At 38.6% G+C, this 19,035-nt stretch overlaps 1 protein-coding gene across 5 annotated transcripts in view; it reads left to right on the top strand.

Annotated features, from left to right (window-relative positions):
- Positions 1 to 19,035, top strand: part of ripor2 (RHO family interacting cell polarization regulator 2) — a 48,954-nt gene that overhangs the window by 24,798 nt on the left and 5,121 nt on the right. For 4 of the 5 annotated variants that reach the window (XM_017454330.3, XM_017454333.3, XM_017454331.3 and 1 more), the window contains 16 exons: positions 272 to 430; positions 1,230 to 1,308; positions 1,532 to 1,555; positions 1,783 to 1,836; positions 9,272 to 9,421; positions 9,548 to 9,611; positions 11,078 to 11,121; positions 11,542 to 11,667; positions 12,464 to 12,612; positions 13,331 to 13,460; positions 14,498 to 14,644; positions 14,880 to 15,518; positions 16,263 to 16,429; positions 17,011 to 17,176; positions 17,410 to 17,542; positions 18,721 to 18,882. In XM_017454330.3, the coding sequence (XP_017309819.1) occupies positions 272 to 430; positions 1,230 to 1,308; positions 1,532 to 1,555; positions 1,783 to 1,836; positions 9,272 to 9,421; positions 9,548 to 9,611; positions 11,078 to 11,121; positions 11,542 to 11,667; positions 12,464 to 12,612; positions 13,331 to 13,460; positions 14,498 to 14,644; positions 14,880 to 15,518; positions 16,263 to 16,429; positions 17,011 to 17,176; positions 17,410 to 17,542; positions 18,721 to 18,882 (2,393 nt within the window). The remainder of the gene's footprint in view (positions 1 to 271; positions 431 to 1,229; positions 1,309 to 1,531; positions 1,556 to 1,782; positions 1,837 to 9,271; positions 9,422 to 9,547; positions 9,612 to 11,077; positions 11,122 to 11,541; positions 11,668 to 12,463; positions 12,613 to 13,330; positions 13,461 to 14,497; positions 14,645 to 14,879; positions 15,519 to 16,262; positions 16,430 to 17,010; positions 17,177 to 17,409; positions 17,543 to 18,720; positions 18,883 to 19,035) is intronic. The other variant, XM_017454335.3, reaches the window with a different exon arrangement.

Raw genomic sequence — 19,035 nt, 5'->3', positions numbered from 1 at the left:
TTATTATTTGGCAAAATCCTGTCACAGCAGAAGACGCTAATACTTTGTCATATTACTATGTGACATACATTTCTGATGTTTTAAATACCAATCCAGATCTACAACCGTGATGTAAAAATCCTTGTCCTCAACCTTGGGTATATGAATAGAACACTCTGAGCGTCACATGTGTTTGGAAATGGCTTCACGTGACAAATGCATTCATAAAGCTACTGCAAGTCTAGTAGCACAAAAGACATGGTTATTTCTGATAGAGTGTGTATGTTTCCAGGTGTAACTCATTCATGGGGAACGCGGCAGCACAGAAGAAGTCACTCACAAAGACCAAGAAGCCCCATCTGTGTGGGCACAAGTCCAGCAGCAGCAGCTCACATGAACCACAGCCTAAGAGAGTGGAGGAGGTGTATGGAGCCCTGAAACAGGGCCTGGAGTTAGTATAGCTCATCTTCATGCTTTCACCAGCATGTACCATGCTCTTCCATAGCACTATAAATGCATGCAGTACATAATATATGGAGTAAATATAATCAGTGTTTATAGTAAATATATAGAGTATATACGCAAATACATACATACATACATACATACATACATACATACATACATACATACATACATACATACATACGATGCAAGTGCTAGTGTATATACAGTATAACTCATTTAAAGGTAAGAAGTGCTACTTTGTTTACTGTTGAAGCTGTGCACAGTCGTTTGATTTGATGCCACTTGAACTCAGAGGAGTTCTCCTCAACCATCCCAAGTTCCCGAGTAGACTTTTGAGTAGACGGCGTTCCACCTCTTTTGTTTTTCATAGTTGGAAGTCGGAATTTACAACCTGTAGTCACATGCAGCAATAGTCCAATAGTAAATACAGTACATATAGTGTACATACAGTACCTATAGTAAATAGACACACTACGTGTAGGTAATACATACAGTAATCAGGAAATATAGGAATACAACATGAAAACATACACTAAATACTGTAAATGGGGTACATATTGTAAATGCATACATTTTAGTTTCCAAACATATAAGAATTTCATGTCATACTCGGGTTTAGTAAATCCTGATTTGTACAGCAAATCCAAGGAATGTAGAGTTAAATCTGATCAAGCAGTATGCTTTGCAGTATGCTTAAGGTCCCATCCATACTCGAGTGTGTGTTGTCTCAACACCTCTCCAAGACATTAAGTTGTTTTTTCTCTCTCTTCTTTTTGGATCAGTGAGTATTTGGAAGTGCACCAGGCAGAGCTGGACAAACTCACCTCTCTCATGAAGGACATGAAGAGGAACTCCAGACTGGTACGACATCATAAGCACATCTCTCTCTCTCTCTCTCTCTCTCTCTCTTTCTCTAAATCAGGTCTCCCAGGTGCATGTTGAGAATATATTTAATGTCTGGAAAACACTGCACAGGTCACATGGACTGATTAAAGAGTTGTGTAAATCTGATATGTGTTTTGAGATATAGATTGCATTGATTGACACTGACATTGAATTTGTGTGTGTGTGTGTGTTTGCACAGGGAGTGCTGTATGATCTTGACAAGGTGAGTAAAAGGAGCTCAACTATAAACACTTCACTCCTCTTCTCTTAGAAAGCTCGCCAGAAAATATTAGCAGATAATAAACAGCTTTACAGTAATGTCATGCCCTTTTCTTGGCAGTCCAGCCACATTGATATTGTAACACGTTGTACTTTTGCAGGTGTGTACTTTTCTGGAAATTCTAAACTCACATCATTGTTTTAACCCTCTCTGGTTTTTTGATCCTGCAGCAAATTAAGACAATTGAGAGATATATACGACGCCTGGAGTTTCACATAAGTAAGGTAAGGAGTCATTTGATTTTTGATTTCTCAGCTCTAATTCTATTAAGTATAGTGCATATAAATAATATCTAAACTACACCAATGATGTATGATAGAAATTAAGCTTTTAAGCACAATTATCTACCAAATTCTCCACCACACACCAGCTAAAAATATATGGGTCAAAGACTAAGATCGTTTGCACTTTATTATTATTACAACAGCATTAAAATGAAATATTATTAATATCAATATTGAAATATAATATATGTTCATTTTGGATGAAATTTGAATTGCAGTCAAGATTTATGAAGTCAAATCAGTCCATATAAAATACTCAATTTGCTTTTGAATCAAATGGCAAGAACTTATTTCACAGTAAGGGTCTAATGGCTTTTTAAGTGACACTTCCTACCCCTTGTTGGCTACTTAATAATTCTCACAACAGGATTCCAGCTGCATGCGCTGTTGGAAAAGAAAGCTTAAAATCCCCTTTTCCCTTTCCACTTCTTCTGTTTGACATTCTCCATCTCCACTTACACACACTCTTTTATTGCCATGTGTATTTCCTCCACGCACCATCAGCCAAACACCCCCCCACACAAGCAGCCTTGGTGGATTTAAATGAAACCCCCATTGTAAGGCCAAGCTCTAGCCTTCACAGTGTGAAACGGAAGTATAGTCTCTTCATTTTGAGCTTTGATGGTGAAGTTGTGAAAAGTGAGTGGGTGCTCTTGGCAGTGATGCAAACTTGTTTGTGATAATTGACACAGCTTATTTCCAAAGTGCCCAGGTCTCCAGAGCCCTACTGTGCTCTGTGCTATACTCACAGGTGTGTGGATGATGCACAGTGGAGCACCGGTTGGCAAATCTTAAAGCGTTTCTGCTCTACAGGTCGCCATGGCAACCTGGAAATAGAAGCTTCGAAACTGTTTTTGAGTGATTCCATGAAACCAGAAAATTAGCCCCGTAATATTCTTGCTTTCCTACAACAGAGTGGCAATTGAATCATCGGCTATATTTTGTTTACAATCCAGGATGGTATATAGAGCATCATGGAGCTCCTTTGAGGTAATTCAGAGCTCTTTGCTTCTATTTTGCCATCCATTTTGGCAGCATTTTAAGTTGTTTTCTTACTAGCTCTGGATATAGGTCAAAGCAATTCTGCACATTATAATAGGCAGACCCCTGACAGATGAACTGGTTATGTTTGTACGAGGCTCTATATGCATGTTTGTGTGTGCATCCTAATGGGAGAGCGGTGTGTTCTGTACTTGTGGAACATTGGGAGTATAATTCTGCTGAGAATCTCTTTTATATTCATTTTCTTTTGTGAATTGATTGAAGTGCTGTGTTTTATATAAGACAACATTGTGTTCAGGACAGAATAATAATCCTCTGTATAATTTAAAGGAACACTTTTTTTAAAAAATTATTTATTTATTTTATCATAATCGCCACCTACCACATCTAAAGTGCTGCATGTGTAATTACCATCAACCAGAATTTAGACAGCTTTCCCTGTACTAAGAAACAAAATGGAAAACCTATTTACTCACAACTCCCTTATAATGAAAGTCTCGGGGCAGTCATGGAAGGCTGTGAATAAACATTTATTTGTAATGTATTTTTGTTTTTTTGTTTTTTATAGCAAAATTGTCAAAGTTACTTGTAAATTAAATCAAAATCTGTATAATTAATCAAAAAAAGGACCTCAAAGTCATCATGGAAGTGCACTTGCTGTACCTGATCAAGCATGAATACCACAAAACCTCTGGGAAAGTATTAAAAAAAACAAAAAAACAAAACTGGAATTTTATCCTAAAATCATCCTAAAATCCTATCTATCTATCCGGAGAGGGAGAGAGAATGGGTACATTTGAAAGGACCGATTTTATTTTTTGGCTATATTAGTGTTTTCTGTCCATTTCCGAAAAATTTAATGTACAAAATGAAAATTATACAAAAAGCATGCCAGGCATGTGCACTGGGTGTTTGACGACATGAGCATAACATTTTCTTTGTGCACACCACATTGTCACTTATATAATTTACAAAGCTGTCGAACATTAAATTAAAATATATAATGGAGAAAAAGACATTATTTTCACTTATCCACTCTACAATACATGTAAACATGTATAGATTCATATACTTTGGAGAATGGATTCAAAAAGATGCATTTTCAGTGATAAATGCCGTATTAGTGTGGAAGACAAGCAAAACAGATTAATTATGGGAGGTTTTTTCCCTCTAAATTGTCCATGTCAGTGTGGACTATGCTGTAGACTTTCATTATAAGTGAGTTTTAAATAAACTGATTTTCTGTTTATTTCTCAGAAGAGGGAAATGTCATGGGTTTTTTTTGTCTTTAGTAAACACTTGTATACAGCAGATGCAGTAGATGGAGATTAGGTTGAAAACGCTTTTTTTGGGTTTCATCATACTGCTATCAACACCATCATTCTGGATACTAGATGTAGTCTTATGAGGGTATTAGACTAATTAGATTTAAGACTCTGCTGTGTTGGACACATTAAACAGAGACTCTATGGTTGCCAGAGGACAGAGTAATGTGGGCGTCCAGCCGATGCCTATCACCAAGTTCCATACAGAACATTCAAACTACAGGCGGTGTTCAGCAGATCGTTATCAGAGTGGATCAGGCTGGCTGAATGGAGACTGTGCCAGCATGATGCCATTTGGATGGATTTTACCATGGCACCTAGTCATTGTTTAGAAACACGTACACAATCATTGTCTTGTACTCATAATGAGTCTGGTGTTAAGACAAGTGGACAGCCTCTATGTACCTACCAGCATAAAGTAGGCAAAAAGGAAGTCATGTGATGCATAGATGAGCTGAAAAGGGGAAGGACAGAATGAGCAGTCATTCTTGATCTATTCTCAAAGGCAGATATTAAAAGGGCAGCATGTAGTTCCTTTTAGGTGGGTTAAAAATATCTGCTGTTTCTGGAATCTTCCACAAGGGACATGATTTTAGCGTTGTCAGAACTTCAAAGTGTGAATGGCAAAAAAAAAAAAAGTAAGATGTCAAAAATTAATGAGTTTGTTGTATTAATATATATGTCATGCGTAAATGTATAAGCACGTTATGTAAAGTGTTTATAGAAAGATGCATTAGTTGTGTTGGGGAAACTGCATTTTAGAACCTGGATGTTCACCACGTACAAGGGAGTTGTGTTGCTGTTTTAGTCAACAGCGAACACACAAGCGAATTCACACAATATATAATACAAAATAGACATAATATACAATCAATATGCACTCATTTACAATAATGTACACTAGACATTCATTAACGTGTTTGTTATATGCATTTATCATGGAGTGGGCTGTTCATGTTAAACCTGAATTAAATGTGAAACATGTTACAGAGGTGGGATGTAGGAAGGGTCCATAATTAAAAGGACTATGGTCTGAGGAAAGTAGCTGAGCAGGTGTTGGTTAGTCCAAGTCCTTAGAGGGGAGCCCCTGGAAGATAGAATGGCCTGGTGAATGGAATCTGTAATGATTTTCCGCTGCTCTTTTCCTCAGAAGTAGTTGGTGGTTTTTGAATGTGAGGATTTAAGCATCCAGAACAGAGAACGCTTTTAAATGTGTCCACATTAGTGTTGACAAGGCCTTAGTTCTCTCCTTATTTCTCTTCTTCTCTATACCTCTCAAGTCTCTCTCCTTGAATTTGGCAGGAATGCTTAGACAACCAGCACGTTTGATTGTACAGATGTTATTATTTATTTAATCAAGTCAGTGTGCCTGATCTGCTGTGCCTGAATCTACAAAGCATAGTTCATAAATAGTGTTTTTAAGTCCATTTCCAATGTACACATCATTTACTTGTGTTAATATGACCTTCGTTTTACAATTTTAGCAATCATATCACTGATTTGTGTCATGTACTTCTGTGTACACTTTGTATTTGACTATCTCGGCGAAATCTGAAAGTACACTCGGCCCCACCCAGCATGGACACATACACACCCCATCCCAGTATGCGCACACACACTATTGCCAAACAGCTGCTAGCCTGCATATATGGGTGGGTCTACTAGTGGCTGCTCTCATGCTGTGATTTGGAAAGAACACAAGTAGATCAACGGCATTCTCAAGGGAAAGCTATGTTTGTGTTTAAGAGAGCATGTGTGGGGTGTGTGTGTGTGTGTGTGTGTGTGTGTGTGTGTGTGTCCGTCCAAATATATGCTCATATGCCTTTTGAGGTCTCTTCTTTCACACCTGCTCCACCCTTGAAACTGAGGTTGAGTGTGTGATGCATGGGCGCTAAACTTCACTGCACTTCACTTCCTGGAGCATAGAGGGTTAAGGGCCTTGCTCAGTAACCCAGAGCCTTAACTGTTGAGCCACTACTGCCCTACTGACTATTTACTGTTCAGGTCGTGCAGGACTTCTTGTTACTCTGCCTCTGACCATGATTGCTGTTGTTGGTGTGTGTGTGTGTGTGTGCTTTGTGATTAGTTAGACCAACTAGGAAAAATAATTAGACTTACTTGCCTATAATCATGTCACTATCAACTGAGAGCCTATCACTGGCCACACCCTGTTCTTCAGTTTCCTCTTTTACATGCAGAAAGACTGACATCTTGGATGATGACACTCTGGTGTATGCTATTTCTTAAATCAGACTCTTCACACTCATTCATGCACTGCATTTCCCCTTTCTAAAAGGACAAATAAGTAAAATTGAAGACCTCAGCAGTCCAGTGTGTGCCCAAATAAAGCTGATTCAGCCCCCACCAGCACAGTTTTAACAGACAAGGCGAAGGAGAAAAAGGGGATTGTAAGAACCGCATACTTCCCACAGCAAGAATGGCAGTGGTGGGAGTGTGTGTAGTGGTCTAGACGTGGGTGGGTCTTATTCTTGAGTTTAACTAAACAGATGGGACCACCACCAGACAATCCCACATTTTCCCATCACACATTTCATCTGGATTGCCCAACCCTGCTCCCTGAGATCTCTCCTCCACAAAATTCACTTCTGACCCATAACAAAACATGAAGCTCCAATATCGAATCTAAAACATGAAGCTCTAATATCAAATCTCCAACAGGCATGCTGTAGATTTTATCTTCTGCTCAATTTCCTGGTTCTGAATAAAACAATTACTATCTATATGTAATGTTTTTCCATATGGACATGAACAATGATATTTAGTATATACTTCTATATTTTCTTTCTCTCTATCTCTATCTGGTAGAGAACTGGAACATTTTATACTATTGTTATAACTGATTTCCGTCACAATGTGGGCAGGCAGTTTATATAAACGTCTCCATGGCTGTGGTTGAATAGTATGTGATGGTCGCACACATGTAACTCTGTCACTGTGGGGATTTTAAACTCTTTCTGCTGCTATGAGTCCACATCATACCCTGTCTCAGGCCATCTGAGGAGATGCTGCTGTGTTACTTGCTCTCTGTTCCTCTGTGTTCTTTTGCTTTTATTCCTCAATCTGCCATATCTTGTCTTATGTTCTTTAACTGTCTGTATTTCTACCTATCCTTTTTTGTTGCTTCTTTTTCTACCTCTCATTAGTCCTATGCTAACTCTGACTCTTCTCTTGATCCAGCGTTCTGATTCACACACTGTTTGACATCTAACATGACTTGGAGATGATGTTCGCAGTTCACTTGTACTGTATAACTGCATTTGGTCATTCGGGGGAAAGTTGTCAAAACCTTGATTTGTGGTGGTGCTTCATCACTTCTTTTAGTACACAAGGTATCTGCTAGTTTGTTATGGTCCCTAAATGAGATTAGATTGCCACGATATCCAGTGTTTATATATCTGGTATTATTCTGATATCTTTACTTTGATTGTATTGTATTATTGAACCTGCCAACCTATTTGTGTTTGCATTTTGCATAGGAGCACCACAATTTAACATAGGAGTACATTAGTACTCAAGTTATCACTCAAAAACACACTAATATAGTCTCCTCAATATAACTGAAGATGAGCCAGTGAACATATTAATCTGAGATGATTTGTGCAGTTGTTTAGTTCTTCAATATTAATTGACACCCCTAGTAGCCCCACCCCCTTTTCCCAAACTCCCATTCTCTTGATTGACCTCACAAGGTCACCCTCACTTTCTGTTAATATAAAGGGAAAAGGTTTTGAGGTCATTAATATGAAACAAAATCTATCAGTGTATGTTTGATTTTGCTAACGTGTGTGTGTGTGTCTGTATGTGTGTATGTGTGTATATGTGTATATATATATATATATATATATATATATATATATATATATATATATATATATATATATATATATATATATATATATAATATAGCTACGGTAAACAAGTATAGTTAATATCAGTTTACTATATTTATTATGGATGCCACCAGAATAGGTCCAAACTTTCATTTTTCAGCCAAAAGAGAAAAAAGGATGAAAACATGTACTTAAAAAGAATAAATAGTCCTAGAACAAAATTATTTTACAAATAATGGTAATGATAGTTAGAAAGCGAATGTTTTCTTTTTTTTATGCTATGGGTTCTGGCTATGGGTTTATTGTGGATTTTTTTTTTTTAATGGGGAAAAAATGATCAGGGAAAACATCGTACAAGTCTAGTGCATCTTTCACTATTGGCACAATCAGTCTGCAATTGATATTATAACTTCGTGTTTTTTGTTTTTTAACTCATTGTCTAAGTATTTCAAATACATTACCATGATTGCACTTTTAAATGCTGCAAGCATTCATTTAGGATTTGTTTATCATTCAGATTTAGTCAAAAGCGAATGTATACTTATGAGAGGCATATTTAGTGTCAATGTTACTATAATAATCCTGAGTGTAACCAGGAGCAAATGTTAACATGTTAACTGTGTTTAAAAAAGTCTTAAATAATGGCAGTTTCAGCAAAATATCTTTGAACAGAAAGTGAGACATGTCCAACTTCATTCTGTTATGAAATATTAGTTAGATGCCCACCTCACCCACCTATCTGATCTCTCAGTTGTTTAAGTATTTTTTTTAATCTGTTACATAAGCCATGTTTCTTCATAGAACCATTTCCCCCCACCTAACGTATGTAATCGTACATAAATGCACTTCTATACAAGTCATTTTTAAACAGATTACCCATCTGAAGTTTTACTTGGCTTGGGCATGAACATTGACATTATTTTGCTCTGATTAAGCTCGGTCATATTATTAACAGATTTTTTATTATTATTATTATTATTATTATTATTAGTAGTAGTAGTAGTAGTAGTAGTAGTAGTAGTAGCAGTAGTAGTAGTAGTAGTCATCGAAGTGTTGGGGAACTGTTAAATGGTCTTCTGAATGCACTCCAGGCCTCCGTATCTCTATATGTTATATAATACAGTTATATATTGTTTGTGGGGGTGTGAATGTGTATAAAGTTCTAGAGACTAATTGTGCATGTATTTATTGCTGCAGGTGGATGAGTTATATGAGGGCTTCTGTATTCAGAGGAGGCTACGAGACGGTGCCAGTAAAATGAAGCAAGCATTCACTGCTTCACCTTCTACTAAAGGGACACGAGAAAGCCTGACTGAGGTCAACCGCCGCTACAAAGAATACACAGAGGTCAACTCTCTCTCTCTCTCTCACCAACACAACTGTGCCACTATCTACAATGAAACCCTGTTGCATACCCTGGTACATTTCTTGGCAGCATGGTGGTAGCTTGTCTGTATCTCTTGTTTTCTATAGAACATGAGCACTTTTGAGGGGGAGCTGGAGAACCTGTTGGGCGAATTCCATATCAAAATGAAAGGTAAACAATTTTTTGGTGTATTGGAGGTGAATATTAATATAAAATGAGTATTATAAGGTTGTATCTGAGTTAAGAACAGTTATGGGATATGGAGCTTAAATGTTTTGTCTTCCAGATTCCAACTACAGAAAAGTTCTGTGATACTGCAGAATCTACATTTATAGCTCAATAATTAGACAATCAAATTTGTAATAATGTTTAAAAAAAAAAAAACATCATTAAAATTCTGAGAACATGAGAAAGTGGATTTTGAACATGGTGAACATTCAAGCTGTTTGGTTTTATAAAGTTCTAGCTGGCCGTTTCTCATTAAGCTATTCTTCATTCTCAGTAAATAATTGATAAATGTAATAACAGCAGTAAAAACCATTAGAAAAGACTACTGGGGCTAATTATGATCTAGCATACAGTCATGTGAAAAAATAAGTACACCCCATGGAAATTGTTGGCTTTTTACCATAAAATTGATATTTTGTAGTAATTTTCACAATTGAAATTAACAAAGATCGTGGTGTCATCATGCCAAGATCTAAAGAGTTCTATAAGGCCTTCAGAAAAAAGGTTGTGGATGTTTATGAGTCTGGCAAGGGATCTCCAAATTATTTGAAATACATCCTTCCACTGTAAGGAAAATCATCTACAAATGGCGCAGATTTCAAATTTGCCAATTTGTCCAGGACTGGCCGTCACAGCAAATTCAGCCCAAGGACAGACTGTCTGATGCAAAAAGAAGTCTCCACGAACCCCAAAATTTCATCACAGGATCTGCAATTAAGACTTGCAGCTGTTGGTCTCAAAGTGCATGCTTCTACAATCGGAAAGAGATTGCACAAATTTGACCTGCATGGGAGGCATGCCAGGAAAAAGTCTTTGCTGTCTAAAAAGAACATTAGAACAAGACTACAGTTTGCCAATGAGCATATAGGCAAAGACCAGGCCTTTTGGAATAATGTGCTCTGGATAGATGAATCCAAGATAGAGTTGTTTGGCTACAGTAACAACAGTCATGATTGGCTCTGACCAAAGACAGCTTTTTGGGAGAAGGACCTCATACCAACTGTGAAGCACGGTGGTGATAATGTTATGGTTTGGGGTTGCTTCACTGCCTCAGGGACTGGACAGCTTCATTCATTGATGCAGCTATGAATTTTGCATCATATCAAAGAGTACTTGAAGATAATGAGGCCAAGATGAAGATGATCTCTCCAAAAGTTTTAGCTGAACTAAAAGTGTACCTTTCAACAGTGCAAATACACAACGATGTAAAATGAGTTCAAGACAATAAATACACAGAATAGAACAATAAATACACAGGACATGGACTGTAAACTATTGTGCAATGATATAGATCGGACAGTAATGAAAGATTTGTGATTGATTTAAACAGTATAATGTAAATGAAAATGTAAGGTTTAAACCTTAAAGGGTTAACAAACAAATTTTGGAACATGTATTCTCTACCTCAGGTTTGGCTGGATTTGCGAGGCTTTGTCCAGGTGATCAGTATGAGGTAAGTACCGAGTTAAATATTATTAGTATTATTAGTGTTTCATGCCAAAAACTTCCAATAGGGTTTCCTGGAGTCTTTTCTATAATTCTGGCATATAAATGCATTGCATTCCTCCCCAATTATAAAATGCCCAAAATCTGCTAAGTACATCATCCATAGTGGCTGTTGCCATAGCAACACTGTCAGCTCTGATCCTGCAGCACACCACAAACCCTCCTCCCAGCTCAGTGAAACAGTGTTTATTAGGCTCTGAAAAACTACTGATCACAAGAATACTTGTTCTGGATGTTCTTTCCCTTTAGTTACTGTGCAGCACTGATGGAGTGGGCACATGAGCCTGCCTCTGCCTTTTCAAGCCCACCATCTCTCCCTCCTTACCTTTGTTTTCCTCACATCTCTATCCTCCCACTCCCGCTGCAGATTTTCATGCGGTACGGACGACAGCGCTGGAAGCTGAAAGGGAAGATTGAGGCAAACTCCAGGCAGAGTTGGGATGGAGAGGAGATGATCTTCATGCCTCTAATCACGGATCTCATCTCCATAAAGGTGCAGTGGGAGATACTGTGCAACATGCATCCCTAAACATCTCATTCTAAACCATTAAAAATAATCTGCCATTTTTTTAATACCCAGGAAAAGACTATAAATGGTCTTGGAACATCTCTACCCATTCCCCCTCATTAAAATGTCAGGATTTATATATATATATTCATGAATATGCAATTTGCAAACGCCCCCATTTCCTCTTGTCATCACATCTAGCCAACTTGCTAACTGCTAGTAAAATTATCTCACATTGTATACAGATTGGTATCAGTATCTCAGTTTAAATTATTATTTTCTTAGTGATTTTATTTTAACAGTAGCCAAGCCTGTCAAACTATATATACTGTATATCCTAACAATCAAAAGTTTGCTCTCACTAATATTAGCTAGGTTAGTTAGCTAGCTGGTTAGCACATAGGTTCTGTAGCTAAAAGCATTTACTTTGTGATTGGTCCAGGGCCAGGAAGCTTATTTAATGACTTTTTTATGCTCAATTCTATTTCTTAATGGAAATACTGAAAAGGTCTTTTAAAAATGGAACGTGATTTTAACACTGTGCTAACAAATCTGATACAAACACCAGTCTGTACAAACAGTGCTGTCCATCTATGAGGACTTAACCATTTACAATAACATGAGTGAGTTTGAGTTCAAGAGTACTTCAACAAAATAATGTAAAATAAAAAATCAAATTGCTTATATTTCAACTTTTTAATAAATCAACTGCTCATTTGAGTACTTCCACTTGAATTGTTAACCCTGACTGTAATACTAACTCTCTCTGACTTTTCCTCAGGTAACCGAACTGAAGGGACTTGCCACTCATGTCCTGGTGGGCAGTGTGATCTGTGAGACCAAGGACCTGTTCACTGCCATGCCTCAGGTGGTAGCTGTGGACGTCAATGATCTGGGCACCATCAAACTAAACCTGGAGGTCACCTGGTTGTAAGTAGCAACAGATTTAAAGGGTGCTTTTATTCTTTAATTGCACCCCCTTGTTTCCCTTCCTTGCTTCCTCTACTTGCTTCTTAGCTTCTCCCTCCTGAGGAAGTGCAGAAAGCATACAAGAAAAGGAGTGTCACTTTAAAGTGAATTTAGTGAATTCATTTATTGATGACGTATTAACTGTACAACGGATCTGCGTGTGCACAACCGTAATTAGTGTTGTGAGTAAAATAAATACGTAAAAACTCAAGTTATCCTTAATTAAACATGCGATGTGCGTGTGCAATTATGTTTTAAGTGTTGACATTTCAACTTAAACAACATGTGGAGTCACCATATGATGACTCCTCTGTTTTTTAAGCAAGACATATCAATTGACTTTCATGAAAAAAATGCTAAAATAATAAATACTTCTCTGTAGGAAACACCTATATATCCTTGATCCAAAAGCCTCCTCTCAGCTTGTTCCTTGATTCCTCTGAGTACATTTTAAAGAATGGGTACAACCTTAAAGATGGTAGACATTGATCGATTTCTGGGTCACAGGCTGAAGGATGTAGGATCAAGGAATCAAGGTGGCATCCATAAGAGTTTTGAGATACAACAGAGACTTCATGTCAACTGTAGAATAAATGGAAGTATACTGCCCTCTGCTGGGGAGTTAAGGGACTGACTGAAGATTTCTTTAAATAATAATCATGTATCTCTTTCCACGCAGTCCATTTGATGTGGAGGACCTGACCCTGTCCTCGGGTAACGTGAGCAAAGCTACTGCGTTGCAGAGACGAGTGTCAGTGTACAGTCAGGGCACGCCTGAGACCCCCACCTTCCAGGACGCAACATTCTTTGTAAGTCTTCTGTAGTCTTGGATAGTTTAACTAGATTTAATCAGTGTGGTCATGCATTCTGTGTGAACCATGGAGTATCCTCTATCCTGCACGTTTTAGTGTTTTCCCTGCTTCCATCACTCCTAAATCAACTAAGCAGATCGTTAACAGCTCTTAATAAATTGTGCATATGTGAAAACACTAAAATGTGCAGGGGGTTCTTCCAGACCAGGGTTGGGAACCTGTGTACTAAAGTGTCAATATATAATATTTGTAAGTCCCAGTGAACATAGTATCGGTTATTTAAAATATTTAAAATGATCCCCAACTTAAGTGTTGTTTTTTGCATCATGAGAATCAGATGATGATTTTCCCACCATTTAATGGTGGTTTAGCGTTTGCCTGCTAGTTTGCTTGATGATGGATATGCACAGTTTTAGTATGTGGGAGCAACAACAGTGTTGTAACTAAGTGAGGAGAAAAACTGCACAAGCGTTACACAATATTAACCCAAATCACTTTACTAGAATTTCCCTAGAAAGTCATCAATTATTCAAAACGTTGAAAACAAAAATGTTGTCATTATTAGTTATTTTATTTATAATTAATGGGTCTGGTTTCACAGCTGCCACTCCAGTAATAATAAAATGATCGAATAGTGTATGTCAGGATATTTTAATTCCTTTTTTTTTTTTTTAAATTCTCTATTCATTGGGGGGAAATTCTCTATTCACTGGGGAGGCAAAGGTCTGCACTCTACTATAATTAGAACATAATCCTGGATTTAGGTTCCCTGTGACTTTTTAAATATATGCATTAGAATCACACCAGATTAACCGTGAAACCACAATTCACAACACTCTGAGCTGCACACTCTCCTGATTATTGGTACCCTGATATTTATAGCATGTGTGTGTGTGTGTGTGTGATTTGCATCTATTTTGCTATGCTTCATTAACACCAATTAACTACCTGCCCCTGGCCTTCGTTGTCAACATCCCCTCTCCCTGCTGTGTATGTGTGTGTCTATATGTGTGTGTTTTGGGATGGGTGCACAGACATGGCAGCCTCAGCCTCGTCAGGGCCACCACTTCTCATTCCTGCACACACTCAGGGACACTCTCTTAGAGAAACTCAGACGCAGTCGCTCATTTGGTGACCTGGCTGCACTGCGGCCTCGTCCCAGATCCAGTCTGGAAGTCTACGTGAGTCAGGTCATTGTGTGTGCCCAGCTACTTTCAAAGCATGTGTGTAGTGGTTTTGCTAAACTTACAAATCCGTTGCACCCAGTTCCTGTATCTGTCTTTTAAAATTTCCATTCCTGGTTTACTGCATATAGAACAACACTATTTAGATGATTGAGATTTCTGTGATGGTTGCCCATGATTTTTTTTTTTCTTTTTCTATTGCTCATACTATGTCTCTCTCTTGCTCTCATAGTCCACGTTGCCTGATGATGTTTTTGAAAATGGTGGCTGTAGTGTATCCGAATGCAAGCGCCTGTCCTTCACCTTCTCCGATACACCAGCCTCTAGCCCAGCTCCTGGCCAATCACATCCTGAGATCACCGTAACACCTCCTGAAAGTGAGCAACCACCTCAGCTTCCTGCTTTAGACGATCAGCCTGGTGAGGAAGAGGATGGTGAGGAAGAGGAGGAGAGCACCAGTGTAAGTGCCAGTCTTGCAAGCGCCAGTGAGGCAGAATCAGAGCGCGAGTGGGAGCGAGTGGAGTGTCAGCATGGGTATGAATCCACAGCACCCTCGCTCTCCTCAGAAGGCCAGATCTCAGCTGTGGGGCCCGAAGATGTGGTGTTCCTGGAGTCTGGCAGTCATGACGAGAGCTCAGAGCTGAAGCCAGTGGAGCTGGATGGGGAGGAGGGCAGTCTGACCAGGCAGCTGGTGAGGAGACTCACTTCCTCTGATATCTTGCCTGAGCCAGCCGCTCTGAGCTGGGCTGGAGAGAGCACCCTGGAGGAGGCCATCCACAGCCTGCTGATGAAGCTGGAGAGCGTGACCCAGCGCTGCCGAGAGCTTCAGGACCTTGAACAGGAAGTGATGAAGCTGGAGGACCTGCTCAAGGTATGAGATGGATACCGCTAATCAGGGTCATGGTTTTCCTAGATTTTCAAGATTTATTTTTTCTTTTAGTCAAAATTGTCAGTGGTGATGACCATCTCCAGTGTTCAGTCGTGATCACAGGGTTTGGCTTTCTCAACTGAATTAATATGATTGGCTGCGATATTGGCAACCTTAGTTAAACTTACCTAATTGGCTGATGTAGCATCTTTTAACTGGTTACTTTTTTAATTATTTGATTGTGTACTGTTTGTTAACTTGATTTAGAGTCATTTTTAGATTCATTATTAAGCTATTAACTAACAACTAAGGAGAAGTCCTGTTGTGATTCAATAGAATGAACAGAATTAACGCTCTCCTCCATCCATGTTTCTGCTGCTCTGTGACACTGCATGAGCATCAGTTTTAAGAAATGTGGTGACTAGTTTCATATACCTCAGAAAAAGTGTGTGTTCGTCTTCACCCTTCTTGGTATGTGTAGTAGAATGGGGAGAACTAGCTAGGGGGTAGGGTTTGCAACTATGCTGGGATAAAAATATTCTTAATAGTCACTGTTACTGCCACACTGTCACTGTGTAATACTTACTAATATTTGTATTAGCCTTATACAGGGATCACCTTTCTCACACCCTTCAATCAAACCACAATCTGTCTTTATTGGTATTTTTACCTCCGTGCACTGAAAGCCACAGGGTGCAGAGTAACTATTCTGTTTTTCAGGGATTAACAGCTGTTGTGTCTCCTCAGTGCCGAGATCCTGCTCAAAGGAGTCACTCCTCCAGTCTCAGCCTGACTGTGGAGAGTGCTCTAGAGAGTTTTGACTTCCTCAACACCTCAGACTTTGATGATGAAGACACTGGGGATGACAATGCTGCTGTCTCACGCTCTGTATTCTTCGACATGGATAGGATGGGGTAAGCGCTCAAACTTGCTCTCCTGTGTGAATCATTCTCTAACCTTTCTATCTCTCTTTGTGCTTGTATAAAAGACAAGACTTATTTGGCTGTAATGCACATTTTAAGCCGTAGATTGCACGACTAACGTAAGTGTGTGAATATGAATATAAAAAAAGAATCCAGAATTAGCAGGTAGTTTTTACCAGGGCAGTAATTTAGTGATAAAATTTAAAGAACCAGGCTACACTTTTAAAATGATAGGTGAATGAATGTTGTGTTTTAAATATCTACTGATTTAAATATAAGCTATGAAGGATTTCTTTCTTGTACTTCAACAATCTGACAACATGAGCAATTTGTTTTTTATTTAAAAAAACTACACGACATACACTTTCTCCATTTCCAGTTACTTTTAATGTTGTTAATAGGCTGCGAAATAAGTTACTTTCTGTTATCACTGTAAACAGCCTCTCTTTTATCTCTATCTTGAAGTTAATAGTGTGTATGTGTGTATGTGTGTATGTGTGTATGTGTGTATGTGTGTGTGTGTGTGTGTGTGTGTGTGTGTGTGTGTGTGTGTGTGTGTGTGTGTGTGAAAGGCCAAGTCGGCATCCAGAGGCCCGAGGTCACCTGAGTGAAGCCCTGACGGAGGACACCGGTGTGGGTAACAGTGTGGCCGGGAGCCCCCTGCCACTCAGCACAGGCAACGACAGTCTGGATATGGCCATCGTTATTCATTTGCAATACTGCAACCATCTCATTCAGGTGAGATACACACACAGACACATCAACCCACAGCGCTCTGCAGTGATCACAGTTGTAGTGTGCCAGTTTCTACTTTTCATGCTGGTAAGCTCTATAGTAATAGTTGATAGTTTTTCTGTTTAACAGTAAACATTGTAAATCTGGAGGCACAACACTCTGAACGTGATGTGTGTAAATGTTAAATGTGTTACATTTGTTGACATAAAACACTAATAATTTGTTTGTGGTTACAGCTGTTGACTTCAGGAGGAAACACATGGCAGCATAAGGCCTATTTGCACAAACTTTCTGCCCAAACTGAGCTGCTGGAAGAGTTAACAGAGAACAGCATAGAGTGGCCGGGAAGCATCAGCTCAGCTGCAGAGGGTGAGTGTGTGAGCTTCTGTGCTCAATAAGAAGTGATCTTACCCAACACACACAATATGCAATCCAAGAAAATGGCTGTTCAAATAAGTGCAGTTTGACACGTGCTTGTTTCTGGACCTGAGGGAGGATGTTTGCATGCAGAGTTTGGTGTGTTTTATTAAGTGTATCTCCATGTGGGAGTAGTATCTTTGGTCTGCCTAAAACAGTAGCCTGGGGCTAACCTTTAACTGAACTCTGAAAGATTTATGTGAAAGTGAGTCGCTTTTCGGGCCATACATTTAAATAGTGTGATTAGCTGAACTTGTCACATTATTCCTGTTTTGAGTTTTTACAAAGGCCTTCAGGGAAAAAAAAAACAGAAGCCTTCTAGATATATGGAGTGAATAAATAAAACTCTACATTTGTTTTATGTATAAGCAAGAAACATATTTTAATAGAATGTCCACTCTTAAATGATGTTTTACAACTTTTTTTACTCAGAAAACTTATTAATGGACATTTTAAGAAGGTTTCTCCTGGAATCATTTTAGATTTTCTGTCAAATATTAAATTGAAAGATTCTAAATCATTATTATTTCCATTGTTTTTATTGCTACACGTGTATATTTGTGTATATTGGTTGATTGTAAGACACAATTGTTAAAGTATTGTAAACAATGTTTAAATTGAAACACTGTTGACTTTGCCATGAATATCGCCATTGCTGCTGATATGGCGCCAAAAATAAATAAATATGTACTGTATAAGCAAGCAGCTTTGACTGACGGGTTACACTCAAATTGTTTAGTGCCAAGCAAAAGTAAAGAATACATAGTATGTGAATTAAATAAACAATGCAACGATAGCAACAATACGTTATACAGCTGATCCACGATTCAGAAATTTGCCCACGTGAAAACAAACCAGCTTTGATGAGGCCTCATCCCAAACAGTCCTCGGTTTGTTCCAGGTATAGACTGGAGTTTTTTTAAGCCAAGTGTGAATTCCCTCCAAATTAACTGGAGGTTTTTTTTAGTTTACATCAAATTCTCTTCATGTCAATTAAAGAGGTTATGACTGTAACATTCGGATTGTTGTGAAATGTAGTATATATGTTCCCAAACAGCATTTGCTACAGATAAAAATGTGTACACTGGCAAGTATAAAATATCTCTAACCCTGTCTGTCTGTGTGCTCAGTGCTGCCTGGGCTGGCGGAGCAGTCAGTGTTGCTGTCCCTGTGGTGTGAGTGTGCTGATTCTGGAAGCCCGTTTCACAGCACAGTGGAGCGAGTCCTCAAGCACATGCAGCAACGCTTCACTGCACCACTGCAGGAGACTCACCCTCACAGCACAGACTCAGGTACACACACCACACCACACCACATTACACTATACTACAGCCTTACATGTCTTACTCTTTCCTCTCTTTCCTGTTTAACTCTTTAAGCACCAAGACTTACATTCCTCACTCTTGTAAATACATACCTTTTCATATTAGTTTCACTATAATTAC

The sequence above is a fragment of the Ictalurus punctatus genome, chromosome 24 (assembly GCF_001660625.3).
Source record: "Ictalurus punctatus breed USDA103 chromosome 24, Coco_2.0, whole genome shotgun sequence".
In the NCBI taxonomy this organism is placed as follows: domain Eukaryota; kingdom Metazoa; phylum Chordata; class Actinopteri; order Siluriformes; family Ictaluridae; genus Ictalurus; species Ictalurus punctatus.
Note: the sequence above shows the minus strand (reverse complement) of the source record. Positions and strands in the feature narration are given on the sequence as shown.